This window comes from Ambystoma mexicanum, chromosome 1p, assembly GCF_040938575.1.
Source record: "Ambystoma mexicanum isolate Mex_15411 chromosome 1p, UKY_AmexF1_1, whole genome shotgun sequence".
NCBI classification, from domain to species: domain Eukaryota; kingdom Metazoa; phylum Chordata; class Amphibia; order Caudata; family Ambystomatidae; genus Ambystoma; species Ambystoma mexicanum.
Window position 1 is genome coordinate 1272944153 of NC_090921.1, and position 27703 is coordinate 1272971855.

Consider the following 27703-nt stretch of genomic DNA (forward strand, 5'->3'; position numbering starts at 1 on the left):
GATTGGCCTCTTAAAATATGTCCACCAGGCTGGATTCTTGAAATCCATTTGAAGAGTTCTTTCATCATCTCTTGTGGTTGGTTGGTGTGGTGTTCCAGGCAGGTGGCTATTTGAACACATTTTAATAACCCCTGTGGGAATGATGTGTTAGGAAAGATTCCTCTTTACACTGTACCTTAATGGCACTGTCATGGTCCAAGGCCCTCAGGCCAATCTCCTCCTTTTCGATAGGCTTTTCTCTTGCATCATCAATTTCCTCTAATCACCTGCTGTCCCCTCTGGTTCGCCCTTGGCTTCCTTGCCACCTCTCTCCTCCTCCTCGGCCCCTCGTAGGGCTCCTTCTCCTCTGCAGGTAGTACCTCTGATCTGTACCCCTCCCTGGAAGGTCTGTAAGGCTGGCAACCTTCCTCTTGCCACTCAACTCTCGCTCTCACTCCTCTGACATCTGCCACCTCCTTGAAGAACTAGACCTTAATGTCCTTGGTCTTACTGAGACATGGTTCACGGCCAGCTCTGTCACGACCTTTGACCGTCTCCGCCCTGATGGCTACAAGATCCTCTCTGCACCCAGATCCTCCCGGTCTGGTGGGGGTGTAGCTCTGATCTTTCCTGCCTCTACCATTCCCACTCAGACCTACTCTTTTGAATGCCTTGTCTGTAGGCTCTCTCCTACCCATTCTCTTACTGTGGCTACCATCTACCGGCCACCTGGTCAAATCAACTAATTTCTCAACTAAAGTGGGCGGACCTCTTCCTCCCTCCTGTCCTCTACCACTCAACTCCTCTGTGACCTCAATATGCATTTAGACCAGTTGTCTTCGAACTTTTTTGGCCTGGGCCCCCCCTGAGCAAAATTTGGGCAGGCCGGGCCCCCTCAAATGTGCCAGATGAAATTTTGCGCGCTGTCACCGCACCCTACCCCCAGTACAGACCCTGGCCTCTCCCCACCACTATCCCAGTGCTCCCGCCCATCCTGCTCCCACCACAGTCCCATACCACAATCATACACACATCCATACACATTTAAATAAAAAATAAATCACCATAAACGTACCTTCTGCAGCGGCCTGTGCGTGGTTGCTAAAATGCCGCGCTCCAGCTTGCTCTGCCCGTATGTGCGAGGAGGCGCAGGAGCACCCTCTCGCACATACATACATGCAGTGCCCCAGCCAACATTTCCAATGAGCTATGCAAGGCTGGCGAAGCAAAACGCCGCCAGCATTGCATGGCTCATTGATCATGTGCGGCTGGCTAACTGAACTGTCAAAGGCAAACGGTGTTTCCCTTTGACAGTTCAGCCAGCCCAGGAGCACTCCCTCAGCCGGAAAAAGCAGCTGAGGGAGTGCTCAGTGTTTCACTGGGCTGGCTCTTCGGCACCTCCATAACTGGTGAGGGGGCCAGTGCGTGGATGCCCCCTCACCCATTATGGATGAGCCGCCAGACTTGGACTGACCTATAGGGCAATAGGGCGATGACCGTACACAAAATGCAAAATGCTAGTGTAGGCCAGTCAAAATGGGCTACTTTTTTGGCCAATATGGGCCAGTTTGAGGAGTTGCTTCACTATGCAGGTAGTAGTTTTTACCATTATTGCTGAATAAACATACTTTAAATATCACAATTTGTTTACATTTGAACACAAAACACCCCCTTGGGTACTATTCAAACAGTCAGTGACTAAAGGACTGAATATCCATTTGCAACTGCTGGCCACTTTTTCATCGGTGCCTAAGGCCGTTGTATGGTCCGGTCTGACCATGTGAGCTACCCGTGCCCATTTCCTCAATCTAAAACTTTTTTTTTTTTACACATTTCATGCTGGGCTCTCACGGCCCCCCTGTGATGCGGCCGCGCCCCCCTGCGGGGCGCGCCCCACAGTTTGCAGACCTCTGATTTAGGCTCTCATTGTTCGTCTTCCTTGACTCTTCTGTGACCTCTGCGACTCCCTCTCCCTGGCCATCCTACCCTCTGGCCCGACTCACTCTGCAGGGCACACACTCGATGTCTTGATCTCTTCTGACCTCCCCATCTTCATCCCTCAGACCACTCCCCTCTCCTGCAGCGATCATTCCCTCACCCTAACATTGCCACCTACTTTCTCAGACATCCGGCCCATGAAGCGTGTCAGTTGATGCTTTTGCCACCACCTTCTCTCCCCCTCCGTTCCACCCCCACTCCACCTCTGGCTGACTCGCATCCTGACACAGCCCGATCTCTGCTCTACTCTTCTATTTCTGATACTCTTGATGCTGTCATGAGGATCCGTTTGAAATCCAAAGCCAAGTGCAATTCTTGGTATGACTCAAACTACCTCTCCGCGGCTGAGAGGAAATGGTGGGCTTCTTGTTCTGACAACCTGGCCTGTCGCCTGCTCCAAAGGCAATACCGACTCGGTCTTCCCCAAGAAGAGTCCACATTCAAGCCTGTGTCTCTGAGGCATCTAACAAATTGGCGGAACTCTTTAAAATCTGCAAGGAGCTGGCCATCCCTGCTGCAGTCTCTACCCCTCCTGTTGCCTCCCAGGTTCTTTGCAATGCCCTTGCCACTCACTTTATCTCAAAAACCCAGGACATCCTGTCCACCCTCTTCTCCTCTCTGCATGATAATCTTCCTTCAGCCACCCTCTTTGTCTTCCTTTCCTCTTTCCTCGCCTGATGAGGTCGCTAGACAAGTCCGATCTATGAAAACCTTGTCAAAACAGGTTGATTTCTGTTCCTCTAAAACCATCAAGGACCACCTAGATACCCTTGCTCTGGCCCTTGCCGATTTTTGCACCCTCCACTTTGCCTCAGGATCCTTACCCTCCCTTCTGAAGCACTCCCTTGTGCATCCTCTTCTCAAGAAACCCACAGCTGATCCTTCTTGTCCAGCTAACTATCGCCCAATTTCCATTACTCCCTTCCAGGGCAAACTCCTGGAAAACTCATTAGATTCTGTTGGTTGCTTTCTGGGGCCTAGGTCCAAAATTCCTTCAGCTATCCCTTCTCAAATACCTCCCCTCTCGAGCTCTTTGCTCCTCTACCTCGAACTCCCTCAGGGTCAGTCGTTTTTCAAAGAAACGAGCTGGAGGTAGATCTGTCTTCGGCTGGGGCCTCCCTCTGGAACAGCCTCCCTGCCACTGAAACTTGAGGAGAACCATCTATGGTTCCTGAAGCACCTCAGGACTTTCCTTTTTGCTTCTGCTTTCGCCCCCCCCCCCCACTTTCCCCTCCCCTGCTGATCTGTTCTCTCAAAACCGTGCACCTGGCCACCCTCACCCTGCCACCCTCCCGCACTTCCTCCGGCCACCCCTTGCACTGGGGTCTGTATCTGTACCTGTACAGCCCTCCCCCTTTTCTTCCTGCACTTGTCAGACCTACCCTGTCTGCTGCCTTAATCCCAGTAAATAAGAAACCGGTACCAAAATACAGGCCAGCTTTATCAGATCCAGAATATTTATCCAAACATCCATCTCCTGAAAGTCTAGTGGTGCAAACTGCAACCTCCACTAGGCAATCGGCTTACCCATCAATGCCACCACACAGGGACGATAAAGTTGATGCTTGGGCCCGGAAAGCTTTTTCTTCGAGCAACATGGCCCTGACATCGACCGTCACTTGCACATTATCCAGATTTACTTATACCCTGTGGGGCTGCATGTCATCAGCGGCTGAACGCATCCCGGAAGGTAAGGAACGGGATGGTTTCCTGGTTATAGTGAAGGATGGTAAAGAGGCTAAGGAGGAATGCCTTCAGTCAGGATTGGACACTGCGGATAGTATAAGCAGGTCCATGGCATCTAGCACGGTCTTGCGCAGATACACTTGGCTAAGGAAATCTGGTTTTGCACCTGAAGTGAAGTCTAGATTACTTAATATGCCTTTTGACGGCTTGAGATTGTTTCGATGCAAGGTGGACGAGAGCTTGGAGAAGCTGCAGACCTCGAAAGCGGCAGCAAAATCGCTTAGAGATGCTATAAAGCAACCTCAACACTCTTACGCAGGCTCATCTTCCTGCAAGAGTCACCCCTTTCCCTTCTATTCCTCTTTTGGAAAAGTGAGGGGGCAGGCCAGTCGGAGGCCAACAGAGAACCCTTTCGTGGTGGAAAAGGGAGAGGTGCTAGATCAGCCACAGCAGCGGCTACTACCTCCTCAGCTGCAGCCTGTGCAAAGCCACTTTGAGGTCTTAACCCACAAAACCCCGGTGGGAGGCAGAATCACTCGGTATGTAGATGAATGGCGGGGCATTATGTCAGATGCCTGGGCACTAGAGATAGTGACCCATGGTTACTGTCTTCCTTTTCATCAAAGACCTCAAGATCATCCACCGGGAGCCAACTCTGTAAAAATTCCAGACCCGCTCCTTGTACAGGAGATATTAACCCTGCTAGAGAGAGGTGCAATAGAACATGTACCTGTAGCGCAGAGGAACAAGGGCTGGTAATAAACCTATTTTCTCGTCCCCAAAAAGGACGGAGGATTGAGACCCATCTTGGACTTGAGAAGCTTGAACAAGTTCCTCAGGAAGGGCAAGTTCAAGATGTTGACCCTTTCTCAGATCCTTCAGGCTCTTCAGCTTCAGGACTAGCTGGTTTCATTGGACCTACAGGATGCTTACTTTCATGGACCAATCCATCTCAAGCACAGAAAGTACCTGAGGTTTGCAGTTGGTGGTTCTCATCATCAGTTTCCGGTTCTACCATTTAGGCTGACCTCCGCCCGAGGGTTTTCACCAAACTGATGGCGGTGGTGGCAGCGAGTATCAGGAGGATTCACGTCTACCCTTATCTGGATGATTGGCTAATCGGGGCAAGTTCATCCGAACGAGTCCAGGAACATCTGGCCTTGACCTGCCACTTCTTACATAGCCTGGGCTTCTCCCTCAATTACAAGAAGTCACAAATGATTCCAAGCCAAAAACTCCAGTTCATTGGAGCGATCCTGGATACTTCCTCAGGGAAAGCCTTGCCTGCTGAGGAAAGAGCTCACCACATTCTGCAGATGGTAATGAAGTTTCAAAATGCCCATCATCTACCGGCTTTCGACTTTCTAAGGTTGCTAGGCCTCATGGCATCCTGCATTTTTCTGGTGCCAGAGGCCAGATTGAAGATGAGATCCCTTCAATGGGCCCTCAGGACTCAATGGTCCCAGTTTTCAGGGGAGATGTCAGATCTTCTGCAAGTCCCGACCAAAGTGGCTCAAGATCTCCTATGGTGGGCTTGCAAGGAGAAGATCCTCAAGGGGGAACCTTTTTGGCAACCATGGCCCGAGATGACAGTAGTGACGGATGCAACCGGAAGTGCGGACTGTATTGCTCTAGGGCAGCGGTATTCAAACTGTGGGTCGCGACCCACTAGCGGTCCGCGGGTGCATCCCTGGGGGGCCCTGAGAGCTCAGCATGAATTATAAAAAAAATTAATAATAATAATTTGTGTTTTTAGATTTCAAAGAAATGGGTGGCTCACATGGTCGGGCTGAAGCATGAAACTGTCTCATGCAACAATGAAAAAGTGGCCCACAGTTGTAAATGGATATTCATTCTTTTAGTCACAGACTAGGCCTCATTACAACTATGGCGGTATGGTAACAACGGTGCCGGTAAGCTACTGGCACCGTTGCTACCATACCGCCATAGTAAGAGTTGTGCTTGCGGGTGCCTGACAGCCCACCAGGTCTGACCTGGCAGGCCGTGCGGCACCTGCGAGCACAGTTCGTTGGATGCACCGGCACCGTTCTTAACGGTGCCGGTGAATCCGAGCTCCCCATTCCCATTGAGCCCTATGGGGCTCAAATGGGATTGGGGATCTACCGGTACCGGCACCCCCGAAAGGGCAATTATCATGTCCGCCTAATTCTGCATGACCTGGTAATTGCCTATTTGCGGGTGCCAGACCCGGATGCAACTCCAGCGGCAGCCGTGCTGGTTTTACTGGCACAGCTACCGCCAGAGTTGTAATGAAGCCCACTGTTTCAATAGTACCCAAGAGGGTGCTTTGTGTTAAAATGTAAGTAAATTGTGATATATTCAGCAACAATGGTCAACATTACTAACTGCATAGTTCAGCAACTCATCAAAATGGTCCACATTGGCCAAAATCGTGGCCCATTTTGACTGGCTGGCCCACACTAGCATTTTACATTTTTGGTACAGGCATTGCCCTATAGGCCTGTCCGAGCCTGGCGGCTTATCCATAATGGCAAGGGGCAACCACCCAGTGGCCCCTCACCCATTATGGAGGAGCTAAGGAGCCAGCCCAGTGAAACAGTGAGCACTCCCTCAGCTGCTTTATCCAGCTAATGGAGTGCTCCTGGCCTGGCTGAACTGTCAAAGGGAAACACTGTTTCCCTTCAGTTTAGTTCCCCAGCCGCGCATGCTCACTGAGCCATGCAATTGCTGGGGCGTTTTGCTTTGCCAGCATTGCATAGCTCATTGGAAATGCTGGCTGGGGCACTGCATGTCTGTATGTCCGAGGGGGAGCTCCTGCGCCTCCTAGCACATACAGAGCAGCTGGAGCAGGCTGTTTCAGCACCCACACGCAGGCCAATGCAGAAGGTACGTTTATGTTCATTGTTTTTATTTAAACATGTGTATGGATGCGTGTATGTTTGTTATGAGTGAGTGTATGGTGATGGATGCTCATGTGAATGATAGTGATTGCTGTATGAATGTGCAGCGCCTTGCATACACACATAATCATGTTGATTGTGTTAGGACCAGTGGGGCCCAGGGGAAGGGGATGGTATCTTTTTACTGGACATCTATCATTCAAAACCCTCTGCATTGTCCACAAGGCTTTCTGGTGCCTGGATCCAAAATACCTTCAGCTATTCCTCTGCATATACCTCCCCTCTCGAGCTCTTAACTCCTCTACCTCCAACTCCCTCAGGGTCAGTCGTTTATCAAAGAAACGAGCTGGGGGGTAGATCTGTCTTCGGCTGGGACCTCCCTCTGGAACAGCGTCCTGCCACTCTAAATCTTGAGGAGCACCATCTTTCTTCCTGCACTTATCAGACCTACCCTGTCTGCTGCCTTAAACGTAGCACTTGCAAATTGCTGGCTGCACTACCACTTTTTGTTGCTTTTATTATTTATTTATGGTTATTTATCTGTTTCTCTTCTGCTTCGCACTTTCCACTTCTCCCCCATACCATGCACTTTTCCTCTCCCCTCACACTTGCGCGTTTTCAATGTCACTGGGCCTAGTAAGATCGCTCTTTTTATTCTTCTCTGTTCCCCTCCCTTGCCTTGTCGCGCTCTGAAATACTTGTGTATGAGCGCAATAGAAATTAAATATCCATATAAATATCAATGCCTGCCCCCTGGACTCCCAGCACCAACTGCAAACTGTTTGGCTATTTACCCATTTTTTGTTAAAAGTATGCTCTACAATGCAACATTTTAACCTATTATTTAAAATAAATTCACAGGGGGGGAAACCCCCGAACCCTCCCTTATTGGTTCGAGCTCCCTCACTATGCTCGGTCGCTATTGCATTTTTGGCGGAAATAGTTATGCTCCTCAACTTAAAAAAGAATCACCAGCCGCACTGGCCCTCAGACTGTGTTGGGAACAGGATGGGGGGGAACCCAGGGACTATGGTGTGAGCACAATGGGCGGGAACCATGGGATAGTGGTGGGAGCAGAGTGGGGAGAGCCCAGGGTGTGTGATGGGGTGGGGAGAGACCAGCGACTGGGTAGGAGTGGGATGAGGGAGCCCAGCGACTGTGATGAAAGCAGGTGACGGCGCGCAATATATACTGTCCATTTGGCATTTCGGGGGGGGTCCCGACCTGTCCAAATTTTGCTCAGTGGGGCCCTGCCAAAAAAGTTTGAAGACCACTGCTCTAGGGGATGCGTTTGTAGTGGACTGGGTATTTCCACTCCTTTACGTGTTTCCTCCAGTCCCTGTGATTCCTCACGTAATCAGGAGGCTGAGAAAGTTCAGGAAAACCATGATCCTAATTGCCTCGGATTGGGCCATGAGGACGTGGTACCCGGACCTTCTGGACATGTCCATCTGCCCTCCAAAACATCTTCCACAAAGAGAGGATCTTCTCTCGCAAGAGGAAGGTCGGGTTCTCAGAGGACAAGACACACAGCCTTCATGCATGGTTTCTGAGAGGCTAAGATATAACGATTGGGACCTCCCGGATGACGTAATGGAGATTTTGCTTTCGGCCAGAAGGCCAGCAACAAAATCCCTGTATCAGTGTCATTGGAACAAGTTCCCTAACTGATGCAGAGATAAGAATGTGGATCCATTTCCTTGTAATACTCCAACAGTACTTTCTTTTCTCTTACACTTAGCCAATTTGGGGCTCCAAGTTGGAACTATAAAAGGTTATTTAACAGTGCTATCTATCTTTAAGCGCTCCTCGGAAGAGGTGTCCTATTTTAAAATGCCTTTAGTCATTAAATTCTTGAAAGGGCTGACAAATGTATACCCTCCGACACCTTTTCAGGTGCCCATCTGGGATTTAAATCTAGTCTTAAAATTCCTGAAGTGTGCTCCTTTCGAACATTTACATTCTTGTCCATTAAGACTGCTCACTCTTAAGACAATTATGTTAGTGGCTATAACATCAGCCCGCAGGGTAAGTAAGTTGCAGGCACTGTCTTGTAAGCCTCCTCACACCATTTTCCATAGGGACAAGGTTATTCTAAAAGTCAAACCATCTTTCTTGCCTAAAATAGTGTCTGATTTTCATCTGTCACAAAAAATTCTTACCTTCCCTTTATCCTCCACCTCACGCTAGTCAGGAAGAGGGAAGGTTGCATAGACTGGACCCAAAAAGGGCTCTGTTTCTACATTTCCAGATTGGCAAATCTCCGACGATGTGACCAACTATACGTTGGATATACTGGGAACAAATTGGGCCTTGCAGTATCTAAACAAACTGTATCCAGATGGATAATTCTAGCAATCTCTGAATACTATAAACTAGCTGGGAAAGAGCCTGCAGATGGATTAAGGGCTCACTCAACCAGTGGTATGCAATTTCCACGGCTCTTCAGAGGGGTGTCCTGGTGCAGGATATTTGTGCTGCGGCCACCTGGTCGTCGATGCACACCTTTGTAAAGCATCACTGCTTGGATTCTACTTCATAACAAGGACTTTTTGCAAAAGCTGTCATTCATTCAGTCCATAATAAACATTTCTAGTACTCCCACCTCCCAAATTACCACTGCTATGGTAATTTGGAAGGTGGGAGTACTATCATAAGATGAGGAATACGTGGGAGGACACAATCCATTCGAAGAACAAGTTACTTACCAGCTGTAATGTTGTTTCGATTGGATGTTCCTCCCACATATTCCTCATCGACCCTCCCATCCTACCCCTGTGTACAGTTTACACCAATTGCACTATAACTTAAGAGCCTGAGGACTGAAAACCTGATCAGCTGATGCGACCATGAACACCGTAAAAACAGAACTGAGGTAACAGGCACTGCTCGAGCCCTTTATACAGCGGATGACGTTGCCGCCCGACAGCAGCCCTCGAGGTACTTCGACTCCGCGGTCTCTAACACTGCACCCCCTGGTGAAATTATTTCCAAAGCAGCTGAAGCTGGGATACGAATATCATAAGAGAAACCCCCCTCCCGCTTGGGCTGCCCCCCCCCCCCCCTGCCCTTGGCCCGCACCCTCTATAGTGCTCTCCGTTTCCCCCATCTTCTCCTAACTGCTATTCTATTGGCTATCTCTCGCACTAAGTCTGGTACGAAGAAGCTCAAAAAGGACATCCTTGTCTTCAATCTAGGCCTCCCTATCACTGATACCTACACCAGTGCTTCCTCCAGACAGACCCTCACCGACATCCTCTTTGTCGTTCCCTCTCCAGGCCTATGGACCCCCCATATGGTCTGGTCTCTCCTCCCCCTCCCCCCCTCTCCCAGTAATGGTGGCACCCAGTGGGAGGCCCTCTGGGCCCTGTTCCACTCTTCTAAGACCATAATTAATGTCTACTTGTATGTACCGTCTTGGGTCCAGGGCCATCGGGCCAATCTCCTTTTCTATAGACGCTTGCTATGTCTGCAGGGTGTATCTCATGTCTGTACCCCTCAACTGAAGTCTGGCAAAGGGGGCAATCTCCTCCACGTCGCTACTCTTAACTCTTGCTCTGCAGTCAAACACTCCTCAGACATCTGCCCTCTCCTAGAACAGCTTGATTTGGATGTACTCTGTCTCACCAAGACTTGGGTCACGGCCAGCTCTGTCACAAGTTTTGACACTCTCCTCCCTGATGGCTACAAAATCCTCTCTGATCCCAAAACCAACCGTCCTGGAGGGGGAGTAGCCGGAGTGCATCCTATGCAGGCCTACCCCTCCTTTGAATGCCTGGTTTGCAGGCTCTCCATCTCTCTGCTCACTGTGGCCACAATCTACAGGCCGCCTGGCCAGGTCGCGCTATTCCTCTCCAAGAGGGCTGACCTCTCCTCCCCTCTTGCCTCTAACCTCTCAACTTCTCCTCCTCGAAGACCTCAACATTCACTTGGATGCCTCTAGCCCCTGCTCAGGGCTCTTTGCAAACCTCTGACACTCTCTAGTCTTCCCTCTGGCCTGACTCGCTCTGCAGGGCACACCCTGGATGTTCTGATCTCATCAGATCTCCCCCTCTCCAGCCCTCTCGCCACTTCCCTCTCTTGGACTAACCACTTGCTTCTCTCCTCTCACCTGTCGCTCTCTGCCTCTCAGGTTAAGCCGACCCCAGCACTGCCACCGACCTTCTCGGTCATTCTGCCCATGAAGTGTGTCAGTGGAGGCACTCACGCTACTTTATCTCCTCCTCCTACACCTTCAGCTGACTCCCACTCTGACACAGCCCTTCCCAACCTCCATATCTCAATCTCTAATACTCTGGATGTCCTTGCCCCTGTCATGAGGATACGGTTGAAGCCTGCATCCAAGTGCAACTCCTGATATGATTCCGACCTCGCCACCCTTAAGTGTAAGTGTAGGATGGTTGAGAGGAAGTGGAGAGCATCAGGCTCATCCTCTGACAAACTGGCCTGCTGCCTGCTCCAAAGGCAATACAGACACTGTCCTTTCTAAGAAGAGAGCCTACATCCAAGCTCGTGTCCCTGCAGCCTCTAACAACTGGGCCGAACTTTTCAAAATCTCCAAGGAGTTGGCCAATCCTGCTGTAGTCTCCACCTCTCATGTTCCCTCCAAGGCCTTTTGCAGGGCTCTGGCATCTCATTTCACCACTAAAACTCAGGACATCTGTCCACTTTGTTCTCCTCCTCTCCCGCTACCATTCCATGCCCCCTCTTATGCCGTATCTCCTCTCCCTTTCTCCCCGTTCACTCCCAACAATGTTTCTAGACAAGTCTGATCTATGAAAGTCTCGTCAAAGCAGTGTTCCCCTGCTCCTCCAGAACCATTAAGGACAAATCAACACTCTTGCTCCAGCCTTGGCTGATTTCTGCAATCACTCTTGCCAGTGGAACCTTCCCACTCCACCTTTAGCACTCCTTTGTGCACCCCCTCCTTAAGCTGCCGTCTGCCGACCCTTCCTCGCTGGCAAACTACTGCCCGATCTCCATCACTCCTTTCCTGGGCAAACTCCTGGAAAGGCTGGCCATCTCCCTGCTTAATCTACATATTGAATCTGTTGGTAGTCTCCATGACCACCAGTCTGGTTTTAGAGCAGCCAGAAGCATGGAAACTGCTCTACTGAACACCTGGGAAGACTTGCTCTCTAATCTAGGCTCCAACCTTCCTTCTGTTCTCATTCTCCTTGATCTAACCTCTGCTTTCGACAGCGTCAACCACTCCATCCTGCACAATCGTCTCTGTGACCATCTGGGTATCTCTGGTCAGGCCCTGGCCTGGTTGACCGCCTTTCGCTCAGATCGACCCTTCGAGGTCCAACTTGGGTCGGTCTTCTCTTCCATCGCTCTTTCTATATGTGGTGTTTCGCAGGGTTCTAACCCCTCTCCTTGGCTCTTTAACCACTACCTGGTACATCAGAACTACCGCATCGCTACCTTCGGTTCTAACTTTGTTATGGGGCGACACCTAGCTCTCCTTCAGGCTCCCCTCAGCCTCTCCTGCTCCTTCTCCCATAACCGACCGTCTGCAATTCAGGAATGGTGTGCCTCCAGCTATCTCTGCCTTAATGCCAATAAGACTGAGATCCTCCTCACTAGGACACCTACGCCCGCCTTCCATCTCACTCTGGCCGCCCACCCTGTGCCCACTACCTGCACCTTCCTGTGAGGCTAAGAACCTTGGTGTCATCTTCGACTCCACCCACTCCTTCTCCTCCTCACATCTGATGTCTCTACAAAGTCACTATCACCTGCACCTCCACAGAGGTACTCTTCCTTTTCTCACTTTCCCCCAGAAGCTCAGCGTCTACAGAGCCCTTGTCCACTCTAGGCTGGACTACTGCAACAGCCTCTTTCCAACTCTGCCTGCCTCTACTCTTCGCCCTTTATGAATAATCCAGAACAGAACTGCAGCACTTGTCCTTGGCCTCAAGCCCAGGGATCGTATCTCTCCAGCCATGAAATCTCTCCACTGACTCTGTGTCTGCAAGTATCAAGTTCAAGACCTTCTGCCTAGTCCACAAGGGTTTCTGGGGACCACACTACATCCAACGTTCGCTTCCTAAGCATCTTCCTTCTCGAGCCCTCCACTCATCTAACAACTCGGAGGGTCAGACGCTTCTCCAGGCAGCGAGTGGGGGGAGGGGTAGATCTGTCCTCTGCTGGGGCCTCCCTCTGGAACAGCCTCCCTGTCTCTCTCAAATTTGAGTAGTGCCACCTAAGGTTCCGGAAGCAACTCAAGACTTTCCTTGGTACCGGAAGCAACAAGACCTTGCTTGGTTCCTTCTGCTTTCTCTCTCTCTCCCTTGTTGATGCTATCGTCTGCTGTGCATACTGGTTACCTGGCCCCCCACTGAACTTACGGGACCATGCTCCTGCACGACCAGTTGCCCTTGCACTGCCTTCGGGCCTCCCAACCACTTAGGGATTGTACCTGCAACCCTAGAGTCCCGACTCTCTGCACTTATGAGCCACCTGCCTGGCAGCACTTGCATGTTCCTTTGCACCTCCCCAGCACCTCTCCCCTCCCACGCCCTGAACTTACGCGATCTGAATGACAAGGCCTAGTAAGATCGTTATTTTGTCCTTCTGCCTTCCCTTCTTTGTCTTGTCGCACCTACAAACACTTGTGTACAGGCACGTTATAAATGAATTATTTCATATCATATCTTCTTCGTAGCACTCAGAGCTGACGTTGAGAATGGATGTTCGCTCCACTCCAAGGGTTGCAGTTACTTTGCAGGACTGTTGGAGATCTTCCAAAAGGGCTCTAGCAAGGCAGCAGCAGAAAGAAGTTGGCAGTCAATTCTTCACCCGGGTCAACGGTCTCCTCGCAAGTCTTGCAGATGGACAGGAGACTTGGCTCCTTCAGGTTCTTTCAGGATCTATCCAGAGTGAATGCAGGGGTCCTCTTAGCCCAAAAGCCAGCTAAGATCAGCTGCCCCCACTAGCCAAAGACAACTCTGTCCGACACACACCCCAGCAGTGGTCCAATCATGACCACTGATGGAAACTCATGCATACCACTCAGACACACTGGCACGAGGTTGTGGATTGGGACCAGACAGTCCCAGCCCACTTGCTGGCAGCAAACACACATAGCCCTCCAGTAGCCTGCCCAAAGCCTCTGCTTTCCCGGGCACTGGAAGTCCATGTAAGGATTTTTCTGGCCTCACACGACAGGAAGAAGGCTAAAAAACAAAATGGCCAGTGGACAAGCGAAAGACTTCAAGGCATGGCCATGTTTGACCACTAGCCACAGTTAGTAGCCATACGCAGTAAACACAGTAAGGCTAAAACCAAATGCACACAGAAAATCGTAAAAAGTCACTGCTGCCACCAGCTTGTCCGTTTAGCACACCTAGAGTAACCAAAAATCCTCTGAGTGTTAGTCTAGGGCAAAATAAAAAGTGTACCCCATTGTACTGAATTGTACAATGATAAAAAAGTTACCACAAGTGATAGTTACGATTTCATTTATAAAGTGTGCAACAACCCGAGGGATTTGAGGCGCTGTTACTTGTAGGTGACGCATCAATAACATCAGATAACAGTATGTGAGGTGGGGGTTTAGGGGGCCACATGCTAGTGGCAGACAGGAGGGAGGCACACGGGAGTCTCGCACCATAGAGGGGGCAACAAGTACACCACAGAACAAAAAAACTGGAACCTTGCAGGGCCCTAGAGTGAGTGGAGAAAACAGTGCAAGCAACAGATGTACACTACAATGGTACTCAAGGGCATGAGAATGCAAGTACAATGCAGAATATGCAACCGGTAGTCCTAGGGGACCTAGAGGGGAAGAAGAGAAATGCACAAGATGCAGAACATAAACAATACAATGGTTACACTACAAAACTAAATACGCAACACTGGTAATCCACGGAGACCTGGAAGTCAGAGGAAAATGCAAGCGATGCAATAGAATGACCATACAAAAGTCGCAGTACTAAAGGGTGTGGAATGCAGAGACGCAAGCAGGGAACAATACACTGGTCGCGGCTCAGGGGAGCCTGAAGAGGAGGAGGGAGGAGGAGGGAAGCAGGCCAGGGTTCCGTGGGGAATAACGATGAGAAGGATGCCCAGGGCCGGGGGAACGGGGACAAGTTACGTGGCCGGGCAATGCATACCGGGATGGGATAGGCCAGGGGAGCGGGGCAGTTGCATGGGGAGCAACGCAAGGAGGATTTGGAAGGCCGGGGGAACGGGGACAAGTAACACAGGGAGCAACAGAGAGGGATATGCTAGCCCGGGGGAAGGTTGCGTGGGGACGCACATGGCGCCAAGACAGGGGGTGATGGGCCTAGTTGCAAGGGAATGCACGTGGCATGCAAGACGGGGGATGCAGTGCCTAAATTGCAAAGGGAGAAAACGTGGGGAAGGGAGCTGGACGGACACGCAGGCGGCAGAAGCGGGGAAACAGTTGCATGGGGGACACGGTGTGGCAAGAGGGAGAATGGGACAGGCGTGCAAGGCCAGGGAGTTGCGTGCAGTGCAGCAATGTTGCTCTCCCTCCATGCACCTTCTGTTCAAAGTTCCTATGGCAATCTGCCTTAATTTATTAAAGACCGAGAACTGGGCATGGGGAAACCTGGATTGGTTTACTATGTTGGAAGGACTTTTAAATGGAAAATCACTGGGCGAGCACAGCCAACCCCAGTAATGGTAATCAATGCTAAATTGTGACTTTACGTCTTGGTAAATCTGAGCTTTGTTTTAGATGCATTAGCCTAAACATACTTGTTAAGTAAGGAGATGGCAATATCTAATTCACCATGGGCTAAGGATGGTAGATTTAAGATCGAAAGTAAAAAGATGGGAAGAAAATGAGACCATCTTCTCATGTGGGATTAAAATCCATACTGACAGAGGGAACAGATTAATAATGTCAGAACAAGTAGACATTTTAAGGCATCATGTGAGGAATCTAAAGGATAATAAAATGGCAACGTATGAGATTATTCCCTTCTAGGAATTGATGGCAGCAATTTGTATTGTTTTGGTTTAATCAGTTGTGTTAACATTGCAAATTCTTGTAGCATGAAACAGAACTCTGCAAACTCAGAGAATTTTTGATATGGATGGTTTTAGAGATAAAATCGAGACAGCAAAGCACCTATTTGTTGAACGTCCCTATTAAGAGACATTTAATATTTGGTAATTGTTGCCCCAGTTTTAACTGGTGAGTGAGAGTTTATGGTTTCAAGTGATGCAAATTGATGTTCAAATCATTACTGCAGTTTTGTGATTTAAGGATATTCTTAAATAAGTTTGTGCTCATCTCCCTGAGCTGGTGGCAGTAGCACGCTGAACCTTTTCCGACTGGTAGATGCCTCTAGGGGATGGTTGTGGGACTTCCTTTGTGTGAAGCTCCTCCCTGGGTGTTTGGAGATGCTGGAGTTGATTGCTAGCTGTTTGCTGGCTGCCAAATGTTTACATGTAGCTTGGTGTGTGATGGGAGGCTGAAGTCAGCCCCAGCCCCAGTGTGTGTAATAAGTAATAATCCTTAGCCACTCACCTTGACTTACTACTGAAACACAAACCTACAATCTTGATGGGCCTGCTTGTCGACAAAGGGGACCTGAGCGCTTCATCAGTGTTAGTTAAGAGTGTATGCAGTACCCTGAGGGTGCACTACAACAACGCTGACTGCCTGTATACCCAATCTTTGGTAGAGGGCTGTACTACACAGGTTGGTAGTGTGGACGAGTAGCCAGGCTTTTCTCAAGAAGGGTCAATGTGAGCTGTAGGGGAGTTGCACAGAGGTGCACAGTGACAAGTATTCAATCAGACACACACAGGGTTTCTTGATAAAAAAAATTATTAATTTATTTACCAGTCAGTTAATATAAGCCTTCTTCAGAAGGGAGCACTAAAAAACACCACACAAATATACTTCAAAATTACACAACCCCTTAGTTCAGAATCAGTAAATACCCATTTGGGATGGCATAGATTATTAGAGCAAACAAGATTCCACATATGTTTCTTAAGCAGTTAAATACTTTCAGATCCCCCAATAAGAGTCAGTCAGTTAAAACCGGCTACGCCAAAGTCAATAGGCAGGAGACTATATGGGCTGAAGCACTTCTTTGACGATGGGTAGAAAAGTCTTTGCACAATGTTTCAGAAGTCTTTGAAGAAAAAGATGAATCAATATAGGGCCACAAGCTGTTAGACTTGTGGTAGTAGAAGATGCAAGCAATTCTATAGCAAGAGATATGTTCTCTTAGACTTTGTACAGTACCTTTTTAAAATGAAGAAAAGATGCAGCAGATGACTCCTGTTCCTGTGCAAATCTCACTGTTCCTGGGCCTCAGTCGTGGGGACAAGAGGGAGGACGCCGGGGGACTCCTGCACTGGGACGGTCAAAACTCACAACCGGCAAACAGCACTTTCAGTGGCTGTTCAGTGTTTCAGCTACTAGCGCCTACCGCAAATAGCAACACTGCGGTTCCTGGCTGTCGAGATGGACTTTCCTTGCTTCTGGGGTCCCGCACTCTGCTGAGGGGGCTCGGGCTCGGTCAGTCCTGCTTCCTGGGAGTCCGTAGGATCTTCTTGGAGCTCTTGGCCAACTTGGCAACGCATAGAAACTGGTGTTCCTCTCCCTGGCTCTACGGTTTCCAGCAGCAACTCTGTGGAAATTCAGCCAACTCTGAGATGGATGTCCAGGTGGCTTACTTTGGAGTTGATTGGTCCCACCAACTCAAAGGGAGAAGTCGTCCTTGCATGGGCTTCTCTGTCAATGCGAACTTGCCGTTCCGGCACTGCAGCAGGGCTTCACCGGGGAAACCAACGGTCCAGGAGTTGCAGCAGGCGTCCTCTTCAAGTTGTTCTTCGGTTCCTTCGTCCAGTGGTTGACTCTGCCTTCCAAGCCAAAAGACTCGCCTTCTATACAGTTTTCTCCCTTTCATTCCAGCCTAGCTGTCACTCACCCAGCAGGGGGGCTGTCCTTGCCAGACAGTCAGCCAGCCAATCATCAGAGAGTGCATTTGGGTCTCCTAGGAGACTAAGCATCCAGTTTCGGGCACCTCCCTCACTCTCTGCCTTCTCCAGACACCCTGGAGCCAGAGGTGGGCTTAACTCGTGAATCCCGCCAAAGGCAAACCGAACAAAGGGACCAAACCTGGTTTGGCGCGCAGAGTAAATCTCAAGAAGGACCTTTCCACAAAGAAATGGGGGAAAAAGAATGCCATTTTGACAAAAATTTCACCCTTGGGTGCTTTACTGCAGCTGCGAGCGCAGTCCGCAGTAAATGCACACCACGGTAGTAAAAATGAAACCACTGCCACCAGCCATTCAGTGAGGAAAGGGTAACATAAACAATGTTACATGAGAAACTAGACAAAGGGGATACTTGGTAACCACTCCAGCACCCTATTGTAAGATAGTGTGTGCTGGGTCTAGAAAGTTAGAAATGTAAGTAAAGTCAATTTCACTTTACTGCTCTGGGAAACAGTAGCTCATCCCAGAGAAGGTAGTTAAACCTTGGGAAATCTAAGACTTCCCTGTGTCACTGCACTAAACGTGCTGTGTGACGCAATGTAAAAGATGATGCCTGTAGCGTTTCAGACTCCACAACCAAAAGAAACAGAGTACAAAAGAAATCACATTAAAATGCATGAGAGAGTGGGGAAAAAGGGTCTCGCTCTCTTCAGGTAAAAAAAGAATCAAGTCCTCAAAATCCAGCAAAGTTGCTGGGGGTCTCTAAGGTAGAGGGAATTGGCACATTTCTGAGAATTCTCCCGAACAACCAGTAATGCAAGCTTGCTAACCAATCTGATGGCAATGCCTCATATCTCCAGCGACCAAGAAAGAACAGGCCATGGCAGGCCTTTTCTTATACCTGTTGGGGACAGCTGGATCACCTCTTCTCCATGAAGCTCCTGACTGTGCCTTCATCGGCTGTTGCAGAAGTGGGAGCCCCTCTGCCTTGGGACTGCCGGATCTGATTTTCCTAATCTCGGGACATCTAGCAGGCATCCTAGTTCCCTATATCACACTTGGGACACTCCAGGGGCCTGTTCTGTATTTTGTTGCATGACCTCATCACATCTCCACACTGGGGGCTCGGAGTTAGCTAGTTCCTATCTGGTGTTGTCCCTGTGACACATTGTGAATAATCCCCATTCCTGAAAAGTGGGGAGGAGTGCTCCTTCTGTCTCCAATCCCATATCTGGATCTCCACTTTTGTGGACATCGTAGAAACCGAGGACTAATTGTGACTCTGGAAACCCAATACTTACCTCACTGCAGTCTTGGACCCTTGATCGATTTGGCATTGAATCTTTATTAAGCTTCTATGCCTGGGGTCTGCTGGTCCCTTCTGTATTGGTGCACCATTGCTGAAGCCTCTGTGGCAGTGTGTAGCACTCTACGGACTACCCCTGGTACAGCACCTGCAGTGGGGACTGGCTCCTCAACTCAGGAATCCATCTTCTTTCCATCTGGCGTTTCTGGTGGGCCTGTCCATTTGGACCCATCTGGCTGTCTCCTCTTAGCATCCAAGGGTCTGTGGTTAGTCAGATCCAACCAGAACATTGAGACTGGTACTTGTTGTACTTTTCCGCATACAAAGCCATACTTCTGTGTTTGTCCCCTTCGTTTCCTGTGAGCAGAATCTTTTCCCTTTCTGAAAAGATAGAGAATGCTTTACTTCTTCAAAGGTTCTTCCATTCTTGGAAAAAGACTTCACATAATTGATAAGACCTTTTAGATGCACTTGTACTGTTGCTTATTTTAAACCGTGTTCAACGTTTTTGCATGTTAGTAACTTTAGTGATAATGCCCTTTTCCCTTGTGTGTATAGAGATTTCATTTTTCTAAAGATCTATTGTGTGGACCATTTTTTATTGTGTCACATTGTTAAACATTAGTAACTACCTGCACATCTCCTGATAGTGTGTCCCGGGCTGCTCTGCCCCACTACTACTTGGAGAGCCCAGTGTACTCGGAGGATACCTGTTCGTAAGGAACATCCTTCTAACAGTCTATCCGACTGCCCAAGCACCCACCCTGCCTTCTGCTTACTATTATCTATTGCACTTGAACCTTGGAAATTATACCCACTATGAAAAGCCGTTGTATTCAAGATGCTTCATATATGAATGAAAATATGCTATCCTCAGTCTGCTGCAAAGGTTGTAATGTAAGAAGTATTTGATGTCCATGCCTAGCTCTGCTAGCTTCCAGCTAAAACACCATCAGGCAGACTTCATTAGGACAGAATGTTGACTCTGTAGTTCTGATTGAGTTTGACTTCTTGCTACAGGTTGCTGATGCTGCCACGGAGCTGCTGTCCAGTCTGGCTGCTGCTGTGGACTATTTGGAAAGAACTTATTGCACTGATGCATCTCCATCCTGCCTGGGTTTGAACACGGATGGAACGTTTGTTGCAGACGAGCTATAGTGAGTCGAATAATGACGTGCAACTTATGGAAGGCCTGTTTCTGTGGTTTGAGAATGGGTATTAAAATCTATATTGCTCCTTGTTGCGTTTTCTTCTAAACTATGCCACCAGGATATGCCTGTGAACATACTCTGTCCACAGCTTTTCCTTCCTCCTTGTTGCAGCCAAATTCTTGGAAGGAGCAGTAGTCCAGCAACATGCTCCTTCCTTCTGTCAAGTAGCATGCGAATAAGATCCGGGAAATACTCAAACTGAGTTGTCAATCCTGGTAAATGTTTGTCTTCATTATCGCCTGAGATTGCAACTCTCTTTAATGGCACTATTATCAGTGGAAACTGGGAAGGTGTCAGCCTTAATAGAAAAAGTTAAATTAACCAGCTTTAGCAATACATCAATACAAGTTCTTGCCCCTTTATCACGCATCTACAAATCTGCATACTGGATCAACCACTTGCTGTCTTGTAGACTTAAACGTTCACTGGGATGATCAGTTATCGACAGTTATCTTTGGTGTTTTTCTTTTAACAAATGGATTATTTTTCAACTAAATGTACCTAGTACAATATTCTACCTTCTGGATGCAGATACAGAGCAATGTGTTAGGTTTATGGGTCTTTCACATGTTTGTCTCATGTGAAAAACATTTGAATAACAGGTCTACTATTTGATCCTCCCTAATACACTTAAAGCAAATAAATGACATTTGAAGCAAGCCATCCCACCATTGAATCTTTGCATTTAGGTTTCATTTTGGTGTCTGGGTTGAACCTTTGCTTTTGTGTTTCATCTTGGGAGTCGGGAGGTAAATGTATCAGTTGAACTATCCTTTGTCAACCTAAATGATTAGATACTTTTAGTTTCTTAAAAGGCACTATTAAACTTTGCATAACCAGTTAATTTGTTTTCAGAAGAATACTTTCGTTGGACGATTTATAAAAAATATGTTAGTGATGTGTTCTCTTTCATGTAGAAGAAATGGCATCCCTTCAGACGATTAGGTCTTCTTCCAAGTTGTTCTCCCTCTTGTGGCTAGCATTAAAAAGGCCAAGACATGGAGGCCTGTATGAAGTTTCAGGCATTGACGGCAAGGCATTGCGAGAGTGGAAGGGAAAACTACAGGTAGGTCGAAAACCCAACCGAAAAGCCTCAAGCGGCGAGTCGAGATCTCATGAGGAGAAATCTCGACGCGAAAGGCAAAAGCATAGGTCTAGGTCCCGAAGCTGTTCACACCACTCTTCGTCTTTGACGAAAAAGTCTTAAAAAAAAAAAAAAAAAGACGCTGTCTGTCCCCCTTGTACCTAGTCTTTGGACGAATCCCCCAAGAGAATGAAATGCCCCACAAAACATTCTTCCTCCGAAGAATGGGAAGCATTTAGAATTAAAATGATGGAGGTTTTTGAAAAGGCTAAGCCTCGGTCCATGCCTTCCTCGGAAGCCGGTCAGGAGCATTACCGTTCTGACACTTGCACACCCTCGAGCCCAGGTGATCGAAGGAGTAAAGATCGGAAACCATCCAGGACTCCGAGCAAAAAAGGTTGGTCTAGTCAACCGCTCGAGGTCAGACGCCGTCTGGAACCCGACACACCTCGAAGGGCGAGCCTTCGAAGAGCGTCTCGACGCCCTCGAAGCCAGCTCTGTTGACTATTTTGTTGGCGCCATCGACGCCTTGGTCGGCGGCCACCCCGAAGCCCTCGACGCCGAATGTTTCAAAGGCTCCAATTCAGCCAGAAACTGTCAAAATAGCAGCAAAAGAAAAAGCTGCAAAGACTGCAAAGCCTTCAGTCTCTAGTGCAACACCTCCTCCAGAAAAAATGTATAAACCTCTGCCATGGAAAGAATATCTTAAGTCCTTAACTTCCACTTTTGAAGAACAAGGGTGGTCTGAGGAGGAGGAAGGGGTACCTTTTGGCCTAAAGTATGGCACCCCTAATGTCCCAGAATGTCTGATTTCTGAGGAAAGCAGAATGAGGGATCTAGTGGAATTGACACTTCACCTGAAACAGATTTTGGCAGACCAGAACCAGGGGAACATGCCAGTCCCTCATACAGGCAGCTGATGACAAAGGTGGTCGATTATTTAGGATGGGCTAAACCACCAACTCAGTTCATCCATGATGTCCTGGCTCCACCGAAGATCTAATTTTACCCTTCCATGTAGCCTTACAAAATAGGGTTGCCAAAAATTGGGAGACCCCCGGACTCAATTACTCAATTCCTCCTGTGAATAAGTCCCTCACTTCAAAATACCGCCTTTCCAGTAGCAACCCCGGCTATCTGTCCAAACGCCCTACTCCAGATAGTCTCTTGGTCCAGGCAGCCACAGCTTCAAATAAAGTGGCGTACCATTTAATCCCTCCGGATAGGGACAAGCGTGTGGATGGTTGGGCACACGAGCTATTTTCAGCTAGGAGTATGGCGCTAAAATCGGCCAACTCCACATGTGACTTGGCAATATTTTCGTAAACTCTGCATTGCAATGGCGTGCATTGCAATGGCGGCGGAGCACATACCAGAAGGGGAAGGATTCCTAGCCATCATTAGAGATGGCAAGAAGGCCATGCAGGAATCCCTTCAGTCTGGTATGGACACTGCAGATAGTGTGAGCAGGTCCATGGCCACTAGCACAGTGATGCGCAGATTTGCGTGGTTGCGAAAGTTGGGTTTCGCACCAGACGTGCAAAACTGTCTTTTGAACATACCCTTTGACGGGTCTCACCTTTTCAGCAACAAGGCTGATGAGAGCCTTGAGAGGTTGCAGACCTCAAAAGCAGCTGCCGAATCTTTAGGAGCTGCGATTAGGCAACCTCAGCCTTTTCGTGCTTCAGGACAATCTTGGAGGGGACGATCCTATCGTTATTACTCCTCATATGGAAAGGCGAGAGGAATGGCTAGTCAGAGGCCAGAGAAAAGCAACTTGTGGTGGACTAGGAAAACATGCTAAACCAGCCCCAGCTGCAGCCTCTTTGCTATCAGCAGCAACCGCCACAAAACCACTTTGAGGACTTGCATCACAAGACACCTGTAGGAGACAGGCGGTCACAGCATCTGCAAGAATGTCGAGCCATTACTTCAGATGTTTGGGCTCTAGAAATAATAGGCCATGGTTACTGCCTTCCTTTTCTAACGCAACTTCAAAGCAATCCACCGGGGAGACACACTTTGAAGCTTCCAGAACCGCTCCTACAGCAGGAAGTTTTAATCCTGCTAGAGAAAGGTGCTATAGTACCAGTACCTGTAGCGGAGAGGAACAAGGGATGGTACTCCCCATAGTTTTTGATCCCCAAAAAGGACGGAGGACTGAGATCCATCTTGGACTTAAGAGGCTTGAAAAATCTCCTCAGGAAGGACACGTTCAAGATGGTTACTCTTTCTCAGATCCTTCAGGCCCTTCAACTTCAGGATTGGTTGGTGTCATTGGACCTTCAGGATGGTTATTTTCATGTGGCAATCCATCTCGAGCACAGAGAATAACTGAGGTTCTCGTTTGGTGACTCGCATTATCAGTTTCGAGTCCTACCATTCGGGTTGACCTCTGCCCGAGGGTCTTCATGTTGATGGCAGTGGTGGCAGCGCACTTCAGGAGAGGGGCGGATTCAGGTCTACCCCTACCTGGACGATTGGTTGATCAGGGCGGGTTCTGCCGAGCAAGCCCTGAATCATCTGAAAGTCACCTGCCACTTCCTCCACAGACTGGGTTTATCCTGCAATTTCAAGAAGTCACAAATGAAACCTTCCCAACAGCTCCAGTACATAGGGGCTGTAATACACATCTTGGGAAAGAGCTCGCCTCCCAAGTCGAGGGCTCAAGACCTTCTTCAGATGGTTTCCAAATTCCAAAATGCCCAAAATCTCCAGGCCTACGACTTCTTGAGGTTGCTTGGCCTCATGGCATCCTGCATTTTCCTAGTGCCAGAAGCACGTCTGAGGATGAGATCCCTTCAATGGGCTCTAAAGACTCAATGGTCCCAGTTCTCAGGACAAATGACAGATCCCCTTCAGATTCTGAACAAGGTTCGGCAAGATCTTCCGTGGTGGACTTGCACAGAGAACATCCTAAAAGGAGAACATTTTTTGCAACCATGGCCGGAGATTACAGTAGTGACGGATGCCTCGCTTATGGGTTTGGGAGCTCATGCCAACGGTCTGACAATCAGCGGTCGTTTGTCTCCATCAGAGTCCAAACTACACATCAACCTTTTAGAGCTGAGAGCAATCAGACTAGCGCTGAAGGCTTTTCTGCCATCTGTCAAGGGAAAAAATGTCCTGATAATGACGGACAACACAGTGGCCATGCTTTACCTAAACAAGAGGTGTAGGGTCACTACCTCTGTGCAGAGAGGCAATGCGGCTCTGGTATTGGGCAATTCAAGAAGGAATCTCCTTAACAGCAGTTCATCTAGCCGGGGAGGAGAATATGACAGCGGACGCTCTGAGCAGGCTGAGTATGGTGTCCCACGAGTGGGAACTCGCTCAGGAAGTCCTTCAGGACATGTTCACCCTTGGGGAACCCCTCAAGTAGACTTGTTTGCGACTGGAATCAACCAGAAGTGCGAAATGTATTGCTCAAGGGAATTTCCCCCGAGAAGAGCCCTAGGGGACGCGTTCGTGGTGGAGTGGAACTTCCCACTGCTATACGCGTTCCCTCCGATTCCCATCATTCTCCAGCATGGGGTCTGGCATGGATTCACATGCTCATGAATATTCCCCGTCGTCCGGCTGGGAATCCTCGGTAAAGAAAAAATCAGTTTTGTTTCTGATCTGTCTTTCCTAGTAGTAACCAATCACTGATCTCTGCGTCATACTGACCACAGCCAATGACTGCCCTCTACCTAAGCCCCGCCTCTGGCAGCCATCTTCAGATTTTTACCGCACGTTCAAGTGTTGGGAGTCCTCGTGCTTAGCTCTCGAGCTTTTACTGCGTGTTTCGCGCTTTTTCAGGTGAATTTTCACATTTTTTCAGTTAATCGAGCCTCAAGCTCCACCGTTTCACTCCCGTTAACGGCTACCCGTTGCAGGATTTTCCTACGCCCCTCAAGGGTGAAGATTTCGTCGAATCAACTTCTTGGAGGATTCCAGAAGATTCGCGGCCAACTTCGAGATGGCCCAGGATGCGAGTTTGTCGCCCGGACCCAAGCTGTTTCGCAGCAGCCCTGGATGTGGGCTGCAGAATGTGTTTAAGGAAGACGAACATTTGCGATGCCTCTACTGTCTTCATGGGGACAAGACTCATGTAGAGAAGGACTGCCAGTTCTGCAAGAACTTGTCGGAGCGGACCATGAGGGACCGTCGATCCCGTCTCGCAAGCTGGTTGGAGAAGGGCTCGACGGGTGAGAAGAAGAGGGTCCGAGCGGGCTTCTAAGTCCTGTGCGGGCGCCCCGGCGACGGGGGCCCAACACCAGGCCAAGCGCCGCGAGTCCGCTGGCTCCGGGAGCACCGAAAAGTTGGCCTCTTCGGTCGCCAGGCAGGGCGCACCTTCCCCGGCACCGTCAACCACGAGCCAACGCTCCGGTTCGGGGAAGAGAAAGTCCGAGACCCCGGGTAAGCTTCGGGAGAAGCCCCGTCCGATCTTTGCCTAGAATGGTCTTCGTCCGTTTTTCCGACGGGGCCGCCAGCCGCCTCACTGTATCGAGCTTCGCTCCCAGAAACAGGGCCACCTACGACGATTCAGTGGTGGGGCGTTCGAGCGCACCTCACGGCGGGCAAGGACTTTCAGACGCCGGCGTACCAGGTGACGACGGACGCCTCCCTGGAAGGTTGGGGCGCCAGCACCGGAGATCTCCACGCAAGAGGCCTCTGGCTCCCGGAGGCGAGGCTCCTGCACATCAACGTCCTGGAACTCCGAGCCGTGTTCTGGGCTCTCAAATCGGTCCTCCCGTCGCTCAAGGGCAAGGTGGTGCGGATCTTCACGGACAACACCACGACCATGTTCTACATACGGAAGCAGGGAGGCACCAAATCCCCAGCCCTATCCAAGGAGGCACAGGATCTGTGGCACTGGGCGGTCGCCCAGGGGATGTTCCTGGTTCCCTTCCACCTGGCAGGAGAAAGCACAACACCATTGCCAACCCGCTCAACAGGAAGCTGCGCGCGTGTCACAAGTGGGAACTGTGCCATGATCAGGTGGATCAACTCTTCCGACGATGGGGCAAACCCCAAATCGACCTGTTCGCAACAGCGACGAACTCGAAGTGCAAGAGGTTCGCCAGCAGGTTTCCCCAGCCGAGAAGCATGGGCGATGCGGTCTCGTTCCCCTGGGACGGCCTATACCTGTATGCGTTCCCTCCGTTGCCGTTGCTGCTTCAACTCATCAGCCAGCTCAAGAGGTCCCGGTGCAGGATGATCCTCGTCGCACCGGCGTGGCCGAGGCAGATCTGGTTCCCGGACCTTCTGGACTTGTCAACATCCCCTCCCATCAAGCTGTCGGCAGACGCGGACCTTCTCTCCAGAGAAGGAGGCGCCATCTTCCACCACGACCCGGCGTCGCTGAACCTGCAGGCTTGGCTCCTGCAGTGCTAGAGTTTGGAGGCTACGATATACCGGCCGATTGCAGAGAGGTTCTTGCAAAGGCCAGGGCGGCCTCGACTCTCAAATGCTACGGTCATAAGTAGAAGAGGTTCTCTATCTGGTGCGATTGAGACGGTTCGGAAACCGCATGATCCTAATTGCCCCGGGTTGGGCCAGGAGAACGTGGTAGCCGGACCTTCTAGACATGTTCACCTGTCCTCCGTTACGTTTTCCTCAGAGAGAGGACCTTCTCTTAGAAATAGAGGGCCAGGTTCCCCATCCAGGGGTCAGGACTCTCAACCTTCATGTTTGGTATCTGAAAGGCTGAGATACAAGGATTGGGACCTTCCGGATGAAGTTGTGGAGGTGTTGCTTTCGGTGAGAAGGCCACCAACAAAATCTTTGTACTGTTGCCGCTGGAAGAAGTTTTTCAACTGGTGCAGGGAAAAGAATGTTGATCCTTTTCTGTGTCCTATTCCAGACGTATTATCTTTCCTCTCCATAGAGGTCTCAATGTTGGGACCATTAAAGGCGATCTTGCAGCGCTTACCATCTTCAAGCGCTCTTCGGATGAGTGTTCCTACTTTAAAATTCCTTTGATAATACAATTCTTAAAGGGACTCGCCAATGTGTTTCCTCCTCCTTCTTTCCAATTCCCAGTTTGGGACCTTAATCTGGTTCTAAAGTTTTTAATGTGTGCCCCTTTTGAACCCTTGCACACATGTCCATTAAGATTACTAACGTTGAAAACCGTTTTCTTGGTTGCTTTAACATCTGCACGAAGAGTGAGCGAGTTGCAAGCACTGTTTTCTGGGCCACCCTATACTGTGTTCCACAGGGACAGAGTGGTATTGAGGGTTAAACCCTCATTCTTACCTAAAGTTGTATCTGATTTCCATTTAAATCAGAAAAATTCTGCCCGTGTTCTATCCTCCACCTCACCCCAGTAAGGAGGAGGAAAGATTACACAGGCTGGACCCGAGAAGAGCTCTAAGCTTTTACATTTCTAGGCTCTCCAAGCTTAGAGCGGATAATCAACTTTTCATTGGCTACACCGGAAGGAAATTAGTTCAATCGGTTTCAAAACAAACCCTATCACGTTGGATTGGTCTTTGCATTTCAGAATGCTACGGATTGATGGGCAAAGATCCAGCAGAAGGCTTGAGGGCCCTTTCTACCAGAGGCATAGCCTCTTCGACAGCCCTTCAAAGAGGTGTTCCCATAAAATCTATTTGTGAAGCAGCAACTTGGTCAT

The 27703-nt window shown here is 49.4% G+C and overlaps 1 protein-coding gene across 1 annotated transcript in view; it reads left to right on the forward strand.

Annotated features, from left to right (window-relative positions):
- The window catches only part of SCAF1 (SR-related CTD associated factor 1), a 472414-nt gene that overhangs the window by 195651 nt on the left and 249060 nt on the right, over positions 1 to 27703 (forward strand). The window contains exon 5 of the mRNA XM_069605191.1: positions 19807 to 19943. Within this exon, the coding sequence (XP_069461292.1) occupies positions 19807 to 19943 (137 nt within the window). The remainder of the gene's footprint in view (positions 1 to 19806; positions 19944 to 27703) is intronic.